We start from the raw sequence: 19,316 nt of genomic DNA, 5'->3' as shown, positions 1-19,316 counted from the left end.
CATGTATAATGGATGGTAAGAAATTTTTATCTTAAGCCCGCCACATAATTCAGAATAGACAATAGAAAATTGTGTACAATGGACTATCTCTTAGTCTTATCTCTGATAACTGTATATTGCTAAATATGCGGTAAAAGATATTGTTGCTAAGAGATCATCTCTTAAGAGAAAGCAAGCATTTTCTTATGTTTTCTCTCGTCTCCACTTTAACATTTATCCTAAGTGATACTTATAAGATATGACCATTGTACACGCCCTTAGGCCTCCACACCCGTCAAACGTAAATCTCCACAAAAAAAGAGACAAAAAATTATCCCTATCCCATGACCCTAGATCAGAGCATTTCTAGCAGCCTATCTAAATGGTTGTCTGTATGTGAGGATATAACTTGTATTGATCTCAGATCTGTAGCTAAGTCACCATGAATGTATGCACAAGCTCACGCACGCCACACACTAGCCATGGCCGAAGCCGCCAACTCCTTTCCCAATCCCCACGCAACGCACACACACCCGCATATATCAGCGTACACCCTTAACGGGCCCAGTCTAGGCCTGCAAGCCACTGGGGGAGTCATCGATCGCGAGTGGGCCGCGAGGCTGCCGGCCCATGAGTCGAGTCCTCATCACCTCGAGCTTCTGGATGACTGGCTCTGTCCTTGTGGGCGCTGACATCCCCCTCTCCTTCAGAACCGGCTTGACCCCAAGCCAGGGCTCGCGGGAACAACTGGCGAATCGAGTCCTTGTCCTCCCAGGTTGTTGTAGATGCATCTCCACCACTCCACTGGATCAAGGCTTGAGCCACAGAACGATTGTCCGATCGCCGAATGTGCTCCTGTAGGATCTTAATAGGAACTTGGAGATGAGCATCAGCACAAGGGAGCGAATCAAGTACCTCGTACTGTGGTTGCACAAAGCGCTTCAGTTGTGAGACATGAAAGACGGGGTGGATCCTACTAGCTGCTGGCAATTCCAACCGGTAAGCCACCTCTCCAATTTTCTCCAGAATAAGGAAAGGCCCAAAGTACTTGAATGCAAGTTTGTGATTTGCCCGGTGCGCCACTGACGATTGCCCATACGGCTGGAGCTTGAGAAACACCTTGTCACCCACCTCAAATGTCCTCTCCGTGCGATGTTTGTCAGCCTGGCATTTCATTCGCTGCTGAACACGCAACAAGTGTTGACGAACCCATTGTTGCACAACCTCCCTGGCTTCCAACCACTGCTGCAAATCAACCGGGGCAACCGTATCTGAAGCTGATATCCCAAAATACCTGGGGCTATGTCCATAAAGAACTTCAAACGGCGATTTGTTGAGAGCTGAATGCCAGTTTGTATTGTACCAGAATTCACACAGGGGAAGCCACTTGGACCACTTGCTGGGGTGGGCATTGATAAAGCATCTCAGGAAACACTCAACCTGTTGATTCACTCGCTCGGTCTGACCGTCAGTCTCCGGATGGTATGCAGTGCTCATGTTAAGGATAGCTCCAGTTCTCTTGACCAAAAATTGCCCAAAATTGCTGGTAAAGACAGGGTCCCGGTCTGACACAATGTACAGAGGCATGCCATGAAGCTTATAGACATTGTCCAGGAAAAGATCAGCAATTTTCTGGGCCGTGTAGGGGTGTTTGACAGGAACAAAGTGGCCATACTTTGTAAATTTGTCGATGATGACCATAATGTAGTCAAACTGGCCTGAAGGAGGTAATCCTAAGATAAAGTCCATTGTCACCGTTGCCCAGGCCTTGGCAGGTACTGGCAATGGTGATAGCAGTCCCGGGTAAGCCACACGCTCAGGCTTCGCTTGCTGACACACTAAGCAAGATTGCACAAACTGCTGAATGGCCTTCTTCGTACCAACCCACTTAAAGAGAGCACGAATTCTCTTATACGTAACTGGGAAACCAGAGTGCCCTCCCAAAGGTGTGTTATTAAAATCTTGGCAAATTCTGATATGCAAGGTACTGTCATTACCCACCCAGATGCAACCTTTGTACTTTATTATCCCATTAACCAGCTGAAATTTATCTTTGGAGCCTGGTTGCAGGGTCAGTTGGCACAGTAACTCTTGTGCTTTAGGATCATTTGTGTAACTCCTGACAACTTCATCTAGCCAACTGGGTTGAGCACATGATATTGTTAGCAGCTGAGAATCTGCATGAGGCCTTCTAGAAAGAGCATCTGCTGTTGAATTGTCACATCCTTTCTTATACATGATCCCATAGTTGAGGCCCATCATTTTGGTGAGTGCTTTTTGTTGCCAAGGGGTGTGTAATCTTTGATCAGACAGATGAACCAAGATCTTTTGATCTGTCTTGATAATGAACTCCTGAAATTGTAAGTATGGTCTCCACTGCTCAATAGCTAGTAATATTGCCATGTATTCCTTCTCATGTACAGAAAGACCTCTGTTCTTAGGACCTAGGGCTCTGCTGACAAATGCAATTGGATGATCCTGCTGCATGAGAACAGCCCCAATACCAACTTCACATGCATTTGTTTCCACCACAAACTGCTTGGAGTAATCTGGAAGAGCTAAGACAGGAGCATGAATCATAGCTTGCTTCAGTGTTTGGAAAGCTAATTTAGTATCAGGAGTCCACACAAATATAGCCCCCTTTTTCAACAATTCAGCCAGGGGTCTGCTAATCACACCATAGTTTTTGATAAACTTCCTGTAGTACCCAGTTAAGCCCAAAATCCTCTGACCTGCTTCACATCAGTAGGAGTTGGCCAGTTCTTAACAGCTGTGATTTTACTGGCATCAGTGGAAACCCCCTTGCCACTTATGACATGACCAAGGTAAGCAATCTCTTGCTTGGCAAAATCACACTTACTGAGTTTCACCTTCCATTGTTTCTCTAGCAGAATACCCAATACCTTGTCCAGGTGTAGGAGATGTTGCTTGAAAGTTTTGCTGAAAACTAGGATATCATCAAAGAAACATACAGCACAGGGATCCTCACCTCTTAGGACTAGAGCTAGATCTGTGTTCATTGCCCCTTGGAATGTATTGGGAGCTCCAGCCAGCCCCATGGCCACAACAGTGAATTCATAGTGACCAATGTGTGTCTGAAAGGCAGTTTTAAACTCTTCTCCTGGTGCAAGTCTGATCTGATGGTATCCTGCTCTGAGGTCCAATTTAGAAAACCAACGAGCACCAACAAGTTCATCTAGGAGCTCATCAATAACAGGGATAGGATATTTGCTTTTCACTGTGAGTGCATTGACATGTCTGAAGTCTATGACCAACCTCCAAGCTCCTTCTTCCTTCTTTTTGACCATTAGTGCTGGAGAAGAGAAAGGGTTGTTACTCACTTGAATTAACCCTCCCTGCAACATTTCTGCTACCTGCTTTTCCATTTCAATTTTCAGGTGAGGAGCAATTATGTATGGTCGAATGGACACTGGCTGAGCTCCAGGTATCAGGGGAATACTGTGGTCATATTGTCTTCTGGGAGGTAAACTAGTTGGTGGAACAAAAACCTCAGCATACTTGTCCAATAGAGCTTGTATCTCAGGTAACTGCTCACTGTTTCCAGCAGTGCTGTTTTGGAAAATTGCCATGATAGTGAATGCACACTCTTCAGGTAATTCTCCTTGTAGGGTAACAGCAGTGCCTTTATACTGGAAGGAGAGCCATTTCTGTTCCCAATCGATGTACATTGGACTATGCTTGGCTAGCCAGTCGAGGCCCAGAATACCATCATAGCCCCCAAGAGTTAGGATTCTGAAATCATGCACAAAGTTTTGTCTCTGACAACTCCATTGGCAGTGTTTAGCTTGCTGTGTATAGCTCAACTTCCCTCCTCCTGCAACCTTGACAGAGACAGCCTTAATTGCAGTTACTGTTGGAACCACATGCTGATGAGAATTGTCCAAGAATGAGTGAGTGCTTCCAGAGTCAACTAGGAACCTGAGCTCAACACCTTGTAGAAGTACTGGTAAGGTGAGGGACAACTTCGACGCACAGTTGCTTACAGCAGCTGCTGATAGCATCATCAAATTGTCAGTATCACTGTCAGATTCATCCAGAGAGGTAACAGGGCTTTATAGTTGCTCAATGAGTTCCTGAACAACTTGTAACTGTATAGTAGACTTGCACTGATGGTCCTTGGACCATTTTTCACCACAAATGAAGCACAACCCTTTTTCTTTCCTGAAATTCCTCAAGAATACCCACTTATCTTCAGTTGTTGCTGGCCCTTGAGTATCAGCTAGTCGTCGCTCTTCTGCATTTTTGGACTTATAAGCATACTGTCCGGCTGATGCAGAACTCCTTTTTGTCATAGGACTGGCTTGATGGTATGACACTTCTCCCAACTCTTCGTGTAGCAGAGCCAGTTCATATGCAGTGTCCAAATCCCTGGGTTTTTGCATTGCAATGGCCATTCGGACTCCTGGTTTCAACCCATCAATGAACCTGGTGGTATAATGCAGTGGATCAGGATTGGTCTCATAAGCAGTGAGTTGGTCATACAGTTCAGAGAATTGATCTACATATTCTTCGACAGTGCCAGTCTGACCGATTCTGAACATTTTCCTCAGCAAATTCTGGTGTTGGTTGCGGCCAAATCTCGATTGCAGGAGATTGCAAAATTCAGTCCACTGTAACCCCGATGTTCTCCTCTGTACAGACTCCAACCAGCGAGCAGCTGCCCCTCGAATTGAGTTGTGGCATACGAAATCCACCGGCTGTGGTGCATGCCCCATAGCTTGAAATAGTCCTCGCATCTCGCTTGCCACAATCTGGGATTCGAGCCATCGAAACGTGGCAGCTCAACTCTCGGCCCTGAACTATACTGCTCACCCTGATCCAGTGTGATGAGATCTCGAGGAGACTGAAACTCACGAGGAGAAGGTAATTCACGCCCGTTCCTGGCCGGAGGTGGAACGTAGATGCTGTGGGCTTTGGACTTACTGAACATGTCGGCTCCATGAGGATCAAGAAGAAACGTGTCCCAGCCTTCTCCGGCGTCTCTGCTTGATGAGGGAGGCCTTCCAATCCGGCCGTCGCCGTCGGCCTTGTCCCCTCGCTCCAATTCCACGCGGATCTGGTCGATGTCGAGGAGGAGCTCGGAGCGGGCACCGTCAACGCGTGTCGTGATAAGGCCATCCAAGGTTTTGGTCGAGTCCTGGAGCAATTTGGTCATGGATTTGAGAAGATCTTCGCTGTGTACCTTGAGGCGCTGATCGAGATCGTCGGTGATGGCGGATTTGACAAGCCCGTGGATGTTGCGCCCCTCTGCTGACAAACCCTCCATGGCCTGCCGCCGTCGCAAATTGCTGAATCTCATGCGGTGTGGGTGGTGGGGAATCTCCAGGATGGAACGGCTCCGATACCATATGTGAGGATATAACTTGTATTGATCTCAGATGTAGCTAAGTCACCATGAACATATGCACAAGCTCGCGCACGCCACACACTAGCCATGGCCGAAGCCACCAACTCCTTTCCCAATCCCCACGCAACGCACACACACCCACATATATCAGCGTACACCCTTAACGGGCCCAGTCTAGGCCTGCAAGCCACTGGGGGAGTCGTCGATTGCGAGTGGGACGCGAGGCTGCCGGCCCACGAGTCGAGTCCTCGACACCTCGCGCTTCTGGATGACTGGCTCTGTCCTTGTGGGCGCTGACACTGTATGAGATATAGACAATGTGGGACAAAAAAATGCTCTCTAGCAGATTGTCTAAATATGAGTGTGTGTCTAAATGTGGACGGTCGATGGACATTGCCCAAACGTGAACTATCCTATAGACAATCAGCTGAGAGCGTCTTTGCTTCATATTGTCTGTATTTTGTATACACATCCGTTTTAATAGTTATAACATAATAGTATTAAAATATACTTCCTCTGTTTTATAAATAATTATCGCTCAAACGGATGTATTATAAATTAAAATACATTTAGATACATATCTGTTTGCGTGGCAGTTTACAGACGGGTAGGAGGGAGAATATAAACAATTTGTATATAGACAATCCTTTGAAAAACTAGTTGTATATATGAAGGACGAATCTTTTTAGACCATTTCTGTACAGACATATGCACAACCAAATACACAAGCTACGGAGATGCTCTCAGGGTACACACACGCTCCTTGATGTCCCCACGTCGGAGTCCGAGTAGGAACGGGAGATGCAAGGGAGAAGCGATCTCGCGGTTCAGAACATAAAGTTAACTAGGTGGTGTTGATATTTTCTTTTGCGAGAAAAGTTTGAATGAAGGTTATTTGTTGATGGAATGAATTAGAAATTTTAATGAAAGGGTGTTAGTCAAGTACTACCCCCGTTTCTATGCCTCATGTAGGCGCCCCCGCCGGTCTGCTTCATCCTCGGTGGCTCAGGGCAATGGAGGTGCAGTGGACCTCGACCCTTGCCGACGTAAGAGTTCCTGCTACGTTTTTAGGTGTTTTTTAGGCCTGTCAGGGTTTGTGTCCTTTTTAGGAAGGAGGCAAGGTGGCGGCGGCTTCCTGGAGATGGAATAAAGCCCTCCTTGCTTAGCCCTGTACTACTGTACAGACGGTGCGTTTAGCGTCGTCGAATGGTGTCTGAAGGTGTGCCTCCGATGAATCTCGTGGGATTTGATGGGTGTGGTCCTTCGGTGGAGCTAGTGAATCCAGTCTTCATTCGTGTGTCTACATGTTACGCTTCTCTTCATTATTGATGGTTGCTATTCTAATGTGTTAGTCACGTGGAGGCTTAGCACGACGTCTTTTCGCATGTCTAATACAACAAGTTTTACCTGGCTCCGGTGAGGGAGGGGCAATGACGGCTGCGCGCCTTTGGCTCGCTCTGCTGCTTGTAGTCGTCGGTAGGTGGTCTACATGTCTGGATTATTTATTATTATTCCTGATGTTCCTTATACTACCATGACAGGTGGTGAATATATCGGCTCGCTCTGCTGCTTGTAGTCGTCGGTAGGTGGTCTACATGTCTGGATTATTTTTTATTATTCCTTGTGTTCCTTGTACTACCATGACAGGTGATGAATAGATCAGAAGTCCCCCCCCCCCCCAAAAAAAAGGTACTACCTCAATTTAAACATAATTGAAGTTCTGGGAGTGTCTCAAATAAAACTTATATACTAACGTCTAGAATACCAAATTAGTCTAATGAGCTTTTTTATGAAATACATTTCAGTGATATATGTATTTGGTCTTGCAGATATCATCACATTTTTCTGTAGATTTGATCAAAATTAGGCAAGCTTGACTTGGGACAAAGCTAGAACTTCAATTATTTTGGACGGATGGAGTATAAGCAAATGTTAAGGGCATCTCCAACGGCAACCTGCAAAAAACCTTCTGCATCCGTCCTCGGACGCCGGGGGGGGGGGGGGGGGGGGGGGCAGTCCACGGACATGGATGTAGAAGGCATCCATCCAACACTAGCCGCATACATTTTCATAATAACTCAAACCAACCGGACGAAATTCGTGCAAACATGACGGATTTCATATAAAAAGACTGGATTTTCATATAAACATGACGGGTTTTATTAAAAATACATGAAAGCGGTCCTAGGCGGGCTAATCTAAATGATCGCCAGCGTCCGATCCCGCTCCGGCCATGAACCAAGAGAACGGAAGCTTCACCTTTTCCAGTTCCGTCTCCGTGACCACTGCCTCCGGAGCCCCTGGAAGTGAAGTTGTCCGCCTCGACATCGCCGCCAAGCGACTAATTGGTCGTCGATGCTGAGCCCACCAAGCTTGGCATCGACAGGAGGGGAGAGGTGGTGGCCTTCTTGGGACCCGAGCGGTGGCGACATACCGTGCACTACTCTTCCTCGCTGTCAACAACGCACGCGGACGTGTCGGCTTCTTCGTGGTCGTGGCGCCGGGGCACGGCCTCCTCATCGTCGGTGTCGTCGAACAACGCCTCGCCCGCGTCGTCCTCCCGCTCCTTGCCGGCGGCCGCCACCTCCGCCACCCGTTGCCGGTACCGCCAGCGGGCGAGGCGGATCTCGCGGGTGGAATGGTAGGACTCGAGCAGTGCCTCCAGCTCCGCCAGGTCCGTGTCCGGCGCGACTGCCCTGCCGGCGGCGACCTGCTTCTCCGCATGTAGATGCTCCTGAAGGAGGTTGTGGTTGTATTTGGTGTCGGCCTGCGCCTCCCGAAACTGCTCCTCCCACACCATGTCCATATAATGGGAACGAGCCTTGCCGATGGTCAGGGTGCAATGCACCGGTGAGGGTGCCGCGGAGGAAGAGGAGGGTGCCGCAGAGGAAGAAGAGGGTGGCGTTGGCTCATCATTGGAGGTGTCCTCCATTTGCACGTCCTCTGGCTACCTGCCGGACTGCCAGTCGGCATCAATGGCGGCCATGGCCTTCTTTCTACACCGACGCCAGCCCGTCCCAAACAGCTTTGGCCGTGGAGGGATCCATGGTGGGGAGTGGTATGGAGAGGGATGACTGTGGCTAGGGCCGAAGCGACGGTTTATATAGCACCGGTGGGCGGCAGACGAGTGGACGGGTGGCGCTGGAGGAGACACCTCGGCAACTGCGTGCCATCAATGCGGGCGGCAGACGGACGAATGGGCGAACGTCGTGTCGTTTGAACGCGCGACAGTCGCCTACACCGGGAAGCGGCGCGGGCGGCGCTCTCTCGGCCGGTGCGCCGCTTCAATGTCGGCGCCAATGAGCGGTCGTGTCCGCTCTACGCGGGCATGAATGTGGGTACTGGCGCTCTAGAGCCGCGCTGACCGAAAACACGCGAGAGTGGTGAGGGGTTTTTAATTGGTCAGGGCGGTCAGAAACGGACTTGGTATCGATCCGACTCCCGCAACCTCCCCAACTTTGTCTCCAGTTTTCGGAAAAAATCACGTCCGGACCGCTCCGCAGACCGGTTCAGGACCGCGTTGGACGGTTTTCGCGGTCCGAACAGCCCGGCCTGAACGATTGCGAAGGTTTACGGGTTGGCGTTGGAGATGCCCTAACAGATCTTTTTTGCATAACAACGAAACACGTAGTCCTGATGCAAGAGACAAATATCGGATACCTACTCGTATCCACATGACAAGCCTCAAACTTGTTAATCTTCCACATGAATCACGTGGCAAACACTGGTGATTAGTTAACCAGTGCGTATTTACAAGTCTACAATTATTATAATCGGTATAGATAACAATTCTTGCTTTGTGCATTTTTTGATATAAAGTGATGGTGATGCACGAAAATGCATGGAGACACTAGGGCTGAAACTTCTCTGAGCAGATATATGTTTTGACTCCTTTTTGCTGCAGAACACACGGATGCCCAAAAGCCTGCTTTTACTGAATGTTGACGATATTGAGATGCATAGTAGTCTTAAAATTAATCAGTACGTTGGGCGAATTGTGGTCTCTGCCCTCTCTGCAAACGGAAGCAAGAAACGGATGCACACCATTTCTTCAAGTGCCACTATACTATTAGACTTCGGTGCTTGGTCATTGACAAGCTTGGCCTAGATCACTTGGACCCCTCCGTGTAGCACCTTGCGGGAGCCGTTTTTGAGTGGTAGGATAAATGAGCCGAAATGCACAACCCAAATAGGCGTGTGATGACCTTCCTCACCATGTTGTCTCTTGGACGATATGGAACGAGAAAAACTCCCGAGTGTTTGCCACTCTCCTCACCATGTTGTCTCTTGGACGATATGGAACGAGAAAAACTCCCGAGTGTTTGCCACAAGAGTGCACCACCACCGATTCTTCTGCAGATGATTATCAATAAGGCGAAGCTTTGGGTTACTGCGGGTGCTAAGGAACTAGGGCTTATTATGTCACGTGAGTAACTGTCATGCAATTGTCATGCCGCTATTGTGGCCGCTTGTAAAACTCTCTCTCTCTCCTTATTTAATATATGAGGCAAATATTTTGCCTCTGTTTAAAAAATAAATTAAGCAGGCCATGGTTTGCTTGGGGAAGTAAGGACAGATCGTGAAGAGAAAAAATAACGAGACAAAATTGATCTACATGTCCTCTCTGCCTGCACCAAAATTCAGATTCAAGATGGCAGCAAGGCCTCTTCTGAACTGACAGATGGTAAATGGTGAAGGCCCCATCTGTAGTAGCTCCAAATTTATTCAAGATGGCAACAAAGCACTAGAGGATGCCATGGACTAATGTCAACTACGGACATCTCCAAAGCCGTCCATAAAAATCGCCCGCGAACGTCCTGACCGTGTTGTTCGGATATAGTTTGTCATTTGCCCATTTGATGCAAAAACAGAGACCTGCTAGTTCCCACAAACAAAGTCTGTTTCAATTGTCCAATCTCCAACAAATAAGTTTGCACAGTTGTAACAGTTTCTTTTTTCTGAACACTAATAAAACTTAGATAATGACCATCAAACAGCTACCTATACAACCAACGCGAGTCCATTCATACTTTTGGGAGCTTGAGATCCTGCTCGCTGTTACACATAAGCGTCAACGAAGCTTTCTTCCTGACGAAGATGCCCTAGTCATCCAGCTCAACAAGCTGAGCTTCGTTGAAGACGAGAAAAACAAGTGTCTTACCAACAACCGTATCCCCTAATCATCCAGCTCAACAAGCTGAGCTCTTCTCTCGGCGGCTTTCTTCCTGACGAAGATGCCCCACCGCATGGCAGCCTTAATCTTAAGCCACCCAACAACAGCCTTGCCAGATGAGGGAGCACGATCATCCTCGAAGTTGTAGGTCGGTATAGGAGAAGGGATGTACGTATTCATGTTTGCTGCTGCCCCGCCGCTAAGAATGCGCAGCATATGTTGCATCTCTTCTTCATTCTCCAGTATGTCATGGCTTCTCACTCTTATCTCCTCCATCAGGAAGTCATCAACACCACCACGGTTCTCCTGTGACCGTCCAGGCCAGTCATCAAAAGGATTAAGAGCTGGGGATTGCATGGACAGACCAAGTGTTGAGAATTCGAAGTTCTGCTGCTGCTGTGGTGGAGGGCCAAATGCTAGCATGTTGGAGCTTCTTGATGCTTGAGTTTGGATGGAAGAGCCATTGAACTGGCCTTCAGGGATCAATGAACTCATGCCATATTGCATGGTAATACTTGGTGAGATGTCCTGAGGATTGGCTGCATATATCGCTACCTGGTTCCCGTTGGATGCAATTCTTGTCTCTTCTGCTGAACAGAACAAAAGAATTATAAAGTCAAGATAATAGTAATTAACAAAGGAAAAATAAAATGCTATCAGGGCTTAGAAGTGCGGCATGCAAATAAACAGATACAACAATCAGCAATGCTGTAAAGAAAGCTTTTCTAAGCACATAAATCCACTAAATTGGTAAAATATACATTCTAAAACATTTTTCATTTGTGAGCAGGAATAAAAATATGGTTACTTTTTAGACCCTGATGGTGCATCACTCCCATTTTGCATACTTCAGACACATTAATACAGAAAGATACAAAAGAATGTTAGCAAGAGAAATAGACCCTGGAAACAATATGTATTGTCATGAAAGGATGGTAGGTGGATAGAAACTGGAACCATGAAGTTTAGGTCATAATAGAATTTGAGTTCATTTTAAATAATCTAGATAACTGCTCAAGAAGCTTGGCTTATACGAAGGGTGCACCAAAAACATTCACAAAACCTGTCTTCAGCTACAAGAGGCCAAAACCTACCCTTACTGGTACTGCTCATGAGAGATCGCTCAATATTGGGATGTCCTCGTGCCAATTGTTTCTGAGAGTGCGCTGAATCATAAGTGTAGCTTGTAGAGACATTTGCAGCATCACTTCTTGTTGTGACAGATTTCTTTTTCTGCTTAAATTTCAACAATCCCTTGCCATCATATTCTACAACGTTGATCCAATCATCGTATGCTTGCTTCACCAATGTATCCGCAAACACCTGTGGCAAAGTAAAGTGATGGTGACTTTCGCGATAATAGGTTCTCTAATTCAGATATAGCCATATGAGGATCAGATCACAATTGGAGTAAGGGGCAGTATAGAATGTGTCATCGGATTCCTTCAAGAATATTGTAAGAGAACCATACTGTGTTTTGTTTTATCTATTCTGCTGTATGCCACATAACATCTCATACTGAGAATGAAAGATATATCTTCAGAAAAAAAAATACTTTCATAAAACTAGAAATATCATAATGCTGATAATTAGCCAGGTTGAGCAAGTCACTCAATTGAGTAACTGAATTGAAGAAAAGGTGCAAATCTCCATGAGAGATGCCCAAGATTACTCTAACTACAATATGACCATTTAAATGTTTCTCAGTGGGATTTTTTCTCAATCTGATCTCCAATAAAGGAAGTTTCTGAGTGTCATAGGCTCATGGTATATGGTACGACCTCAAATAAGTTAATACGGGAAACAGTTCCAGCCAAAAATAATATAGGCAACAGTCCTACTGAAACCAAACTTTTAGGTAGTGTGAATGCCCTGACTAGGCCTGATAAGTTTAACAGACTACTCCAGGCAAGAGTAACAATGGCCAATAGACATTTGATGGTCAGGAAAGCAGGGCAACTTTAAGAATGAGAAATATGCATGCATTTAATACTACATATTAATAGGCACCAACATTCAAGATACCAGAGAAAAATATATAACATCAAGTATCTAAATTTATAGATTATCAATTGCAGACAAGATATTAAAACATCCAGTTATGTGAATCAACAGGGCATGTAGAACATACTAACCCTCTGGTTTTCAGTAAGATTTTCCGTTGAAATAAACTGATCATCAGCAATCAAACCAGTGAACTCATATATGTTATTGAATATTGCACCAACACTTGCTGTATCCTTCGAGTAATATATATAATGCTTGCCACTCAGAACGCAAGTTTTCGCATGTTCAACAAGACTTTCCCACATCTTATTTGACATGCCAGTGCCAAGGATCTGCAAAAGGTCCAATAGAAGAAGCTGATATTTGGCTACGCACCAGCAAGGTTCACAACTCAAAAGTCAGGGAAACAATACAACTTACACTTCTTAACTTCTGCTGATCTTTAACAAGAAGTTGAAGAAAATGTTCAACTGTATATATTCCGTTTGAGTTTAGTTTCCCGTGGAATGCACCGTCCTTTCCAATCTTTTCCAATCTCCAAACATCATCCTTAAGCGCAGGAGGGTAATGTTTCTTGTACACTACAAAAAAGAGGGAATACATAAGTACATTTTAGATAATTTAACAATGGCACTAGATCAGTACAAAACACTAAAACATACATTCTCCTCTGTGATCTTTCACAGTAAAAGCTTCTGTCTTCGCCTCTTTGATACGAATTCCTTCACAAAATCCTGAAGAGACCCTCATCCCAAGTCTGAATTTTCTGCTCCTTATCCAACTGGAATTGTCAGTGAAGATAAGCTCCCCTATGGTCCCTACGCCTTCTTTAAGTGTCACATGGATATCACCGTTTAAAAGAGGTCTCTTCCCTTCACGTTCTTTCACAATGTGGCTCTCAAATTCCTCTTCAGTCCAATCCTCGTCCTTCTCTTTATTAAAATCACCCTCGAGCACAAGAACATCCAGTTTTGCAAATGACTCGGGTCCTGAAGTAACAACATGTCCAGTGTTTGCATCCAACAGCACAACATGTATTGCTGCTCCCTGCTCGCCTTCCACTTTTCCTCCGGTAAAGAGTGGGAGTGCTAACCTACTCCGAAATTGAAGCTGGAGATTACTACCATTAGGGCCTTCAATTCTTTTGGGAGAGGTCCTGTTTAACATGAAGTTTGACTTAAGTGACAGATCCAAATACCACTAGAATATATAGATCTACATCTATTCATATGGCATGTCACCAAGAACAAGCTGCATAAGCTTACCTTCCTTCAATTCTAGCAGGTGCTGCTGCAGGTCCCAGTTTGGCTAGAGCACGCTCTACTTCTTCGCTGACCTACAAATCAAATAACATGTGTCGACTGATCATAAAAAGCAGCCAAATGAATATATCAACAGGTTAATACAAGATGCCGCGTGTTCTTTAACTCACAACTCTTCGGAGAATCGGCTCCAGGGATGAACAAAGCTTCTGCAAACTGTCCAACTTGAGAGCTTCTACAATGACACTGAAAGAAAAGGACAAGTTGCTGAGGTAAATTATCAGGGATTTATCAAAGCATGGTATAATAAATCAAAGTGAACGATACAAAGGAACAAAGGATGCACACCTTAGAACCTTAGATTTACGTATACCATTTGTTGTGCAATGGTCAACCAAGATAAAATTCTTCAATGAAATTAAGCATGTGTCACATAGTTGTCATGCGGTTTCAGAAAATGGATATTCAAGTTCAAGTAGTCAATGAATGATAAAGTGAAGCAGATGAGATAGGTGCCCATTACGAATTCCACTCAATATCTTACTAAAATAGGAAAATTCTGTCAATTTGAGTCCTAGTCCAGTATATATATCAAAGGGCTTTTTATTTAATTCAAAAATTAGATATATCACAGATTCACAGATATATTATATATAAATTCCCGTGAATAACCCTCATCTTGTGTAGCAATCTTAAACACTACCAACCAAGGAACTGATTGACTGATTATATGTGCCTATGTCTTGTTACGGATGACAATAGACTTTAGAGTTCATAAAAATGTTTTGAAGCAATCTTTCAACAAAAATGGCCGATGCAGGACTTGTTCTTACTTCTCACACAAAAACCTAAGTTTTCAATCCCACTCTAGATTTTGTAGAAGGAAACTCTTATTCTCCATTAACTAGTCCGTTCAAGTGTAAGTGAACTTTTAAGTCTTTAACTGCCCGATTTTAGAGCAGATACAGAGATTTAGCACCTTTTGCTGAGAGCAAATGCACACTTTTCCGCATTAAAGAAGGTCAGTATAAAACAGAAGCGGTATGAACACGAACTGGGCCAATCATTAATTACGATAGCATCTCCTCTTAATGGCATCTGAGTTTAAGCTAGTAGTACTACAGCAAATCGCTAACCCAAACCCTAGGAAGCGCCACCCTCACAAACCTATTAATTTGGGTCTCCCACACTCACCTGGCGAGGGCCGGGACGCGCGGCCGTTTAGGATCACGTTCGTCGTCGCCGCCGCCGCCACTGCCGCCAGGGTCTAGCGCCCGCTTGGAGCCGGACCGCTCCATGTGCCGCCCCTGCCTTTGCATCCCCGTGGCGCCACAACCTTGCCGGCGCCGTGAGTCAGATCTGCGACCACAAACGCGGGGATTAAAAACAATCGGACCAAAACAACGTAAAAATCAACACCTTGAATCGCAGAGACAAGGAGGCGCGGTGCCGCACCTTATCAACTAGCAACCGGCACACAAAAAATCTGCTGCGGGGGGTCGCGGCACGAGGGTTGGGGAAGGAGCCGGGGCTCGAGCTGGAGCCGGAGCAGTGCGGCAGCGACTGGGCGACGACTAGAGGCAAAGCAAGGGACAGAGAGAGAGAGAGATCTATGTGTGGCGTGGGTGGTGGTGGCGCCCGGCCGCCCGCCCTTTGCCTTTGCTTTGTTTACTCGTTTTGGTTCGCGTACGAGGCGTCAACAACCGCGCGCGCCCGTCTGTCGAGTGACCTGGATGACAAGTGGGACATCGGCAACCGGGACCGCATGTCAGTGGGTTTGGCGGGTAGGTTGGAGGCCGGAGAGTGCTCAAAGCCGTGGCGGCTATCCTGGCCATTATTTTTCTGCATGAGGATTGTGCACTGCCGTGTTCACCCGCGCTTGTCACTGACAGTGCCTCGATGGCCCGCTAGTCGGTCGGTGTGTTGGGCTGATGACTGGTTTAATTTCGCTGACAGTGGGTCGCCAAGTGGGCACTACGCTACAACGTATGATAGGGTAGTCGATGATGGGGCGCAGCTGAGGTGACAGATCGCCCACCGTGGTCCATGGATGTTAGTCGTCTGATGAGATCGTCTGTGGGCACGCGACCGTACTGTAGAATGGAGTAGGAAGAAGAGGCTACGCACCTTAGGCCAACTCCACCGCGCGACCCCAAACGGACGTCCGCTTTGTCCGGATTCTGTCCGTTTGGATAGGGATTTGGGGTCGTGTCCGGGCGTGTCCCGGCCGCATCCATTTGCCCCATCCTGTCCGCGTCTATTTAAAAAACAAAAGCAACGTTTTAAATGCCAAGCCCTAGTCCAGCGGCCCCGGTTCATCACGCCGGCAACAGAGCCAGCGGCCTACACGTCCATCGCCGGCATCAGCCAGCGGCCGGCAACACAGCCAGCCTCCAAAATGAATAGTTGTCCTCGCCGGCAACACAGCCAGCGGCCGGCAACATAGCCGGCCTCCAGAATGAATGTTTTCTCGCCGGCACACTGCCAGCGGCCCAGCGGGCGGGCGGCACCCATGCCAGCCTCCAAAAAAGAATGGCCGACGCCGATCGGACGACCTAGTTCAGGCCTTCGGCGTCGAGCATCTCCTTCTGCCTGGCCTCGAACCAGGCCCTCGTCTTCTCGCTCATCTTCGACAAGTCCACGCTCATGATCGCAAGGGCCACCTCCTTCGCTTTGGTGGCGCCATTGGTGGCCTCGATGTCGAGCTGTCTCTGCCTGGCCTTGACGTTGTCGGCCTCGATGTCGAGCTGCCTTTGCCGGGCCGCCTCCTCCATGTCGAGCTGCCTTTGCCGGGCCGTCTCCTCCATGTCGATCTTCCTCCGCTTGGCCGCCTCCTCCATCTCAAGCTTCTGTCTTTGAAGGTCTAGGTATTGCTTCATTTGCTCGTCCTTGCTTTGCCGCTTCTTCTCGTCCCTCACATCCTTTTGGGACATCATGCCATGCAAAGTCTCATGCAAGGCCATGGATGAGGCATCACGTATGTCGTCAACCTTGGAGTTGGTCTTGCCCCTCGGCCTCTTCAACGCCTCGCCATCTCCACCTCCGGCGAACTTGGCCGTCTTCTTGCCTCTCTTCCTTTGTAGTTCACGGTATTGGTCCTTGAACTTAGGGCAATTGTTGATGATCGTCCAACAATGCGTAAGAGTGAATGGCTTGTCATTGTGCCGGGCCTTGAATGCCTCCAAAGATTGAAATGCCTACACCACATGATCAACAACAAGTGAACATGCAAACATATACACGGCCGAAGTCTCATGGCCGTAGCAAGGAAAGGGCTAGGAAGAGGAGAGCATACCATGTCCCCAACGCCGAGACCACTCACGGGCCGTGCTTCAACGCTCTCAAATGCGGCGCAATACTTGTTGCACTCTTGTTGGATGAACAACCATCTCTTTTGAATCGAGCCGATGCCACGGTTGCTTGTAATTTGGTAGGGCTCAAACATCTTCCTTTCATGGAATGTTTTGTGGACTCTCGTCCAAAAAACAATGCCCTTTTGTTGCGCGCCGGTCCTCGGATCTTGGCTAATCTCCATCCAAGCTTGGCAAATCAACTTGTCCTCATCTTGTGTATATGAACCCGTGTGAATGCTCTTCCTCTTCTTTTGTGCTTCCGCTCTTTGGGTGAGCTCGTCGATGAACAATGGCGCGCCACTAATATCAACGTCATTGCCTTCTTCTTCTTCTTCATCACCATCACCTTCGACATAGATGTCATCGTCTTCATGCCACGAGTCACCATGGTCGTAGTCAGCACGGGCGTCGGCCTCTTCATCGGGGACGTACTGGGCGCGGCCATCCTGACTTTGGGTCTCCTCGGGGTCGCAGGCACGGGCATGCCCACCCTCGAAGATCACGTCCTCCATGTACTGGTTGTAGAAGGGGTCGTCGACCGTTGGCGTTGGGGTTGGCATTCCGTCAAACAAGACGCGCGGGGGGGGGCGGCATGGTGCCCGCGAACGGTGCCCGTGCCTGCTTTCTTTGCATCTCGACGGACGGCCGCCGCCGCTGCTGGACCCAGGCGTGACGTTGAGGTCGATGACGGCCGCGGGGCGCGGTGTGGACGGCGCAAACAAGCCCACGTCCGGCGACCCCGAGAAACGGGTCTGGCCGTCGTGCCTTGGCGGAGGAAAGCCGGGCGACATGGGCGCGGTGCGCGACGTAGGCGACTGGCAGTGCGTAGGCCGGGCGACCGATGAGCCTGTGCTCGCCGGGCCGACGGCCGCTGCAGGGAACCCGGCCGGACGGGCCATGCCAAGCATGAGGATGGCGTGCGCTTTGTTGACGAGGTCCTCCTTCTCGTCGGCAGCGGCCTTGCGCCGCGCGGCCTCCAGCTCATCGCGCTGGGCGGCGAACTTGGCCGCGGCGGCACTGACCTTGACGACCGCTCTCCGTTCCCTCGCCGATTCCGCGTCCAACTTGGCGATCTCCTCCGGCGTGCACTCCGACCGCGGCTTCCTTGGCGCCTTCTTCTTCACCTTTGCGGGCGGGTCGACGCCAGGCCGCCGGAACTCGGCGGGGCGTCGGCCATGGACGGGGGAGAGAGGGGGCGGCGGGAGGGACGTGGGAGGGTTTGGGGGAAATGGCGCCAAATGGGTGTGGGGGGGTTGGTTTCTCCCACCGACAGGCGGGCCAGGGGAGGACAAGCGCGCGCGTCCCGCCCGTCCGTGCGCTGTCCGTTTCACCCCAAAACCGGCGCAAACTTGGGCCGGGGATGGGTCGAAAGCGGACACAAAGCGGACAAAAGTCCGTTTGCGCCCGCACGCTGGGCCGTCTCGTTTGTCCCTTTTACCCCAAACGGACGGGGGCGGACAGGATAGGGTCGCGCGAACGCGTGACCCTATCCTGTCCGCCCCCGTCCGTTTGGGGTAAAACAGACAAACGAGGCGGCCCAGTGCCACCGACGGGCATGCCAGGGGAGGACATGTGCAGACGGCCCGCGCGTCCGCGTGGTGTCCGTTTCACCCCAAAAGCGGCGCAAATTTGGGCCGCGGATGGGTCGAAAGCGGACACAAAATGGACAAAAGTCCGTTTGCTCCCGCGCGCTGGGCAGGCCTTTTTATATCCGCCCCTCCCTCCGGCCGCACTCTTCCCCACTCTTCCCCTCGCTGTTGTCGCCGCTGCCATTGTAGCCATGCAGTTCGGACGCGCGCTCGCCCAGCCCCTTCCCCTCGGCGCTGCCGAGCTACCCAACCACGGCCACCTGGTTTGCGCACCCGCCGGCCGGATTTGGGGCGGATCCGGTCGGTCTTGAGCTCGCCTGACTGTGGGAGGCCGGGCCGCGCCATGGACTGGCCGGGCACCTCGCCGAAAGGCCCTGGCAGGGCCGCAAGGCCACATGCAGGCAGTGGCTCCTCCTCTAGCCGCACGGATCTGCACCGTCGATTGTCCGCCGGCAGATACACGAATGGCGGTCGGCCGGCCTCGGTGCTTGCCCAAAAGCTCGCCGGCGCACCGTTGCCACTCATAAGTGCGACCACTGCCCAAGGATGGTCGTGCGCCGCGTGTGTACAACGCCGGAACATCCC

General features: G+C 49.0%; 1 protein-coding gene across 2 annotated transcripts; it reads right to left on the bottom strand.

Annotated features, from left to right (window-relative positions):
• Positions 1-10,229: 10,229 nt before the first annotated feature.
• On the bottom strand, positions 10,230-15,489 carry LOC123053405 (calmodulin-binding protein 60 D). 2 transcript variants are annotated; one of them, XM_044476880.1, is made up of 9 exons: positions 15,245-15,489; positions 14,984-15,148; positions 13,960-14,035; positions 13,793-13,863; positions 13,190-13,683; positions 12,948-13,108; positions 12,656-12,859; positions 11,615-11,843; positions 10,230-11,110 (listed from the first exon to the last, which is right to left on the bottom strand). In XM_044476880.1, exons 2-9 carry the CDS (start codon positions 15,106-15,108, stop codon positions 10,524-10,526), a joined length of 1,947 nt encoding a protein of 648 aa, XP_044332815.1. In that variant the 5' UTR covers positions 15,109-15,148; positions 15,245-15,489; the 3' UTR covers positions 10,230-10,523. The 2 variants fall into 2 exon arrangements, with proteins under 2 accessions (XP_044332815.1, XP_044332816.1); XM_044476881.1 differs by having other exon boundaries at positions 10,230-11,107.
• Between the last annotated feature and the right edge of the window lie 3,827 nt (positions 15,490-19,316).

Source organism: Triticum aestivum, chromosome 2D (assembly GCF_018294505.1).
Source record: "Triticum aestivum cultivar Chinese Spring chromosome 2D, IWGSC CS RefSeq v2.1, whole genome shotgun sequence".
Classification (NCBI taxonomy): Eukaryota; Viridiplantae; Streptophyta; class Magnoliopsida; order Poales; family Poaceae; genus Triticum; species Triticum aestivum.
The sequence above is the reverse complement of the archived record's forward strand: the minus strand, read 5'-3'. Positions and strand labels throughout refer to the sequence as shown.

Excerpts from the sequence above, each read along its gene's own strand:
- LOC123053405 (XM_044476880.1), bottom strand. The coding sequence starts at position 15,108 with ATGCAAAGGCAGGGGCGGCACATGGAGCGGTCCGGCTCCAAGCGGGCG. Across the intron at positions 13,109-13,189 it reads GAAAGATCACAGAGGAGAAT|TGTACAAGAAACATTACCCT; the intron begins GTATGTTTTAGT and ends TCTTTTTTGTAG. Across the intron at positions 11,111-11,614 it reads CATGAGCAGTACCAGTAAGG|CAGAAGAGACAAGAATTGCA; the intron begins GTAGGTTTTGGC and ends TGTTCTGTTCAG.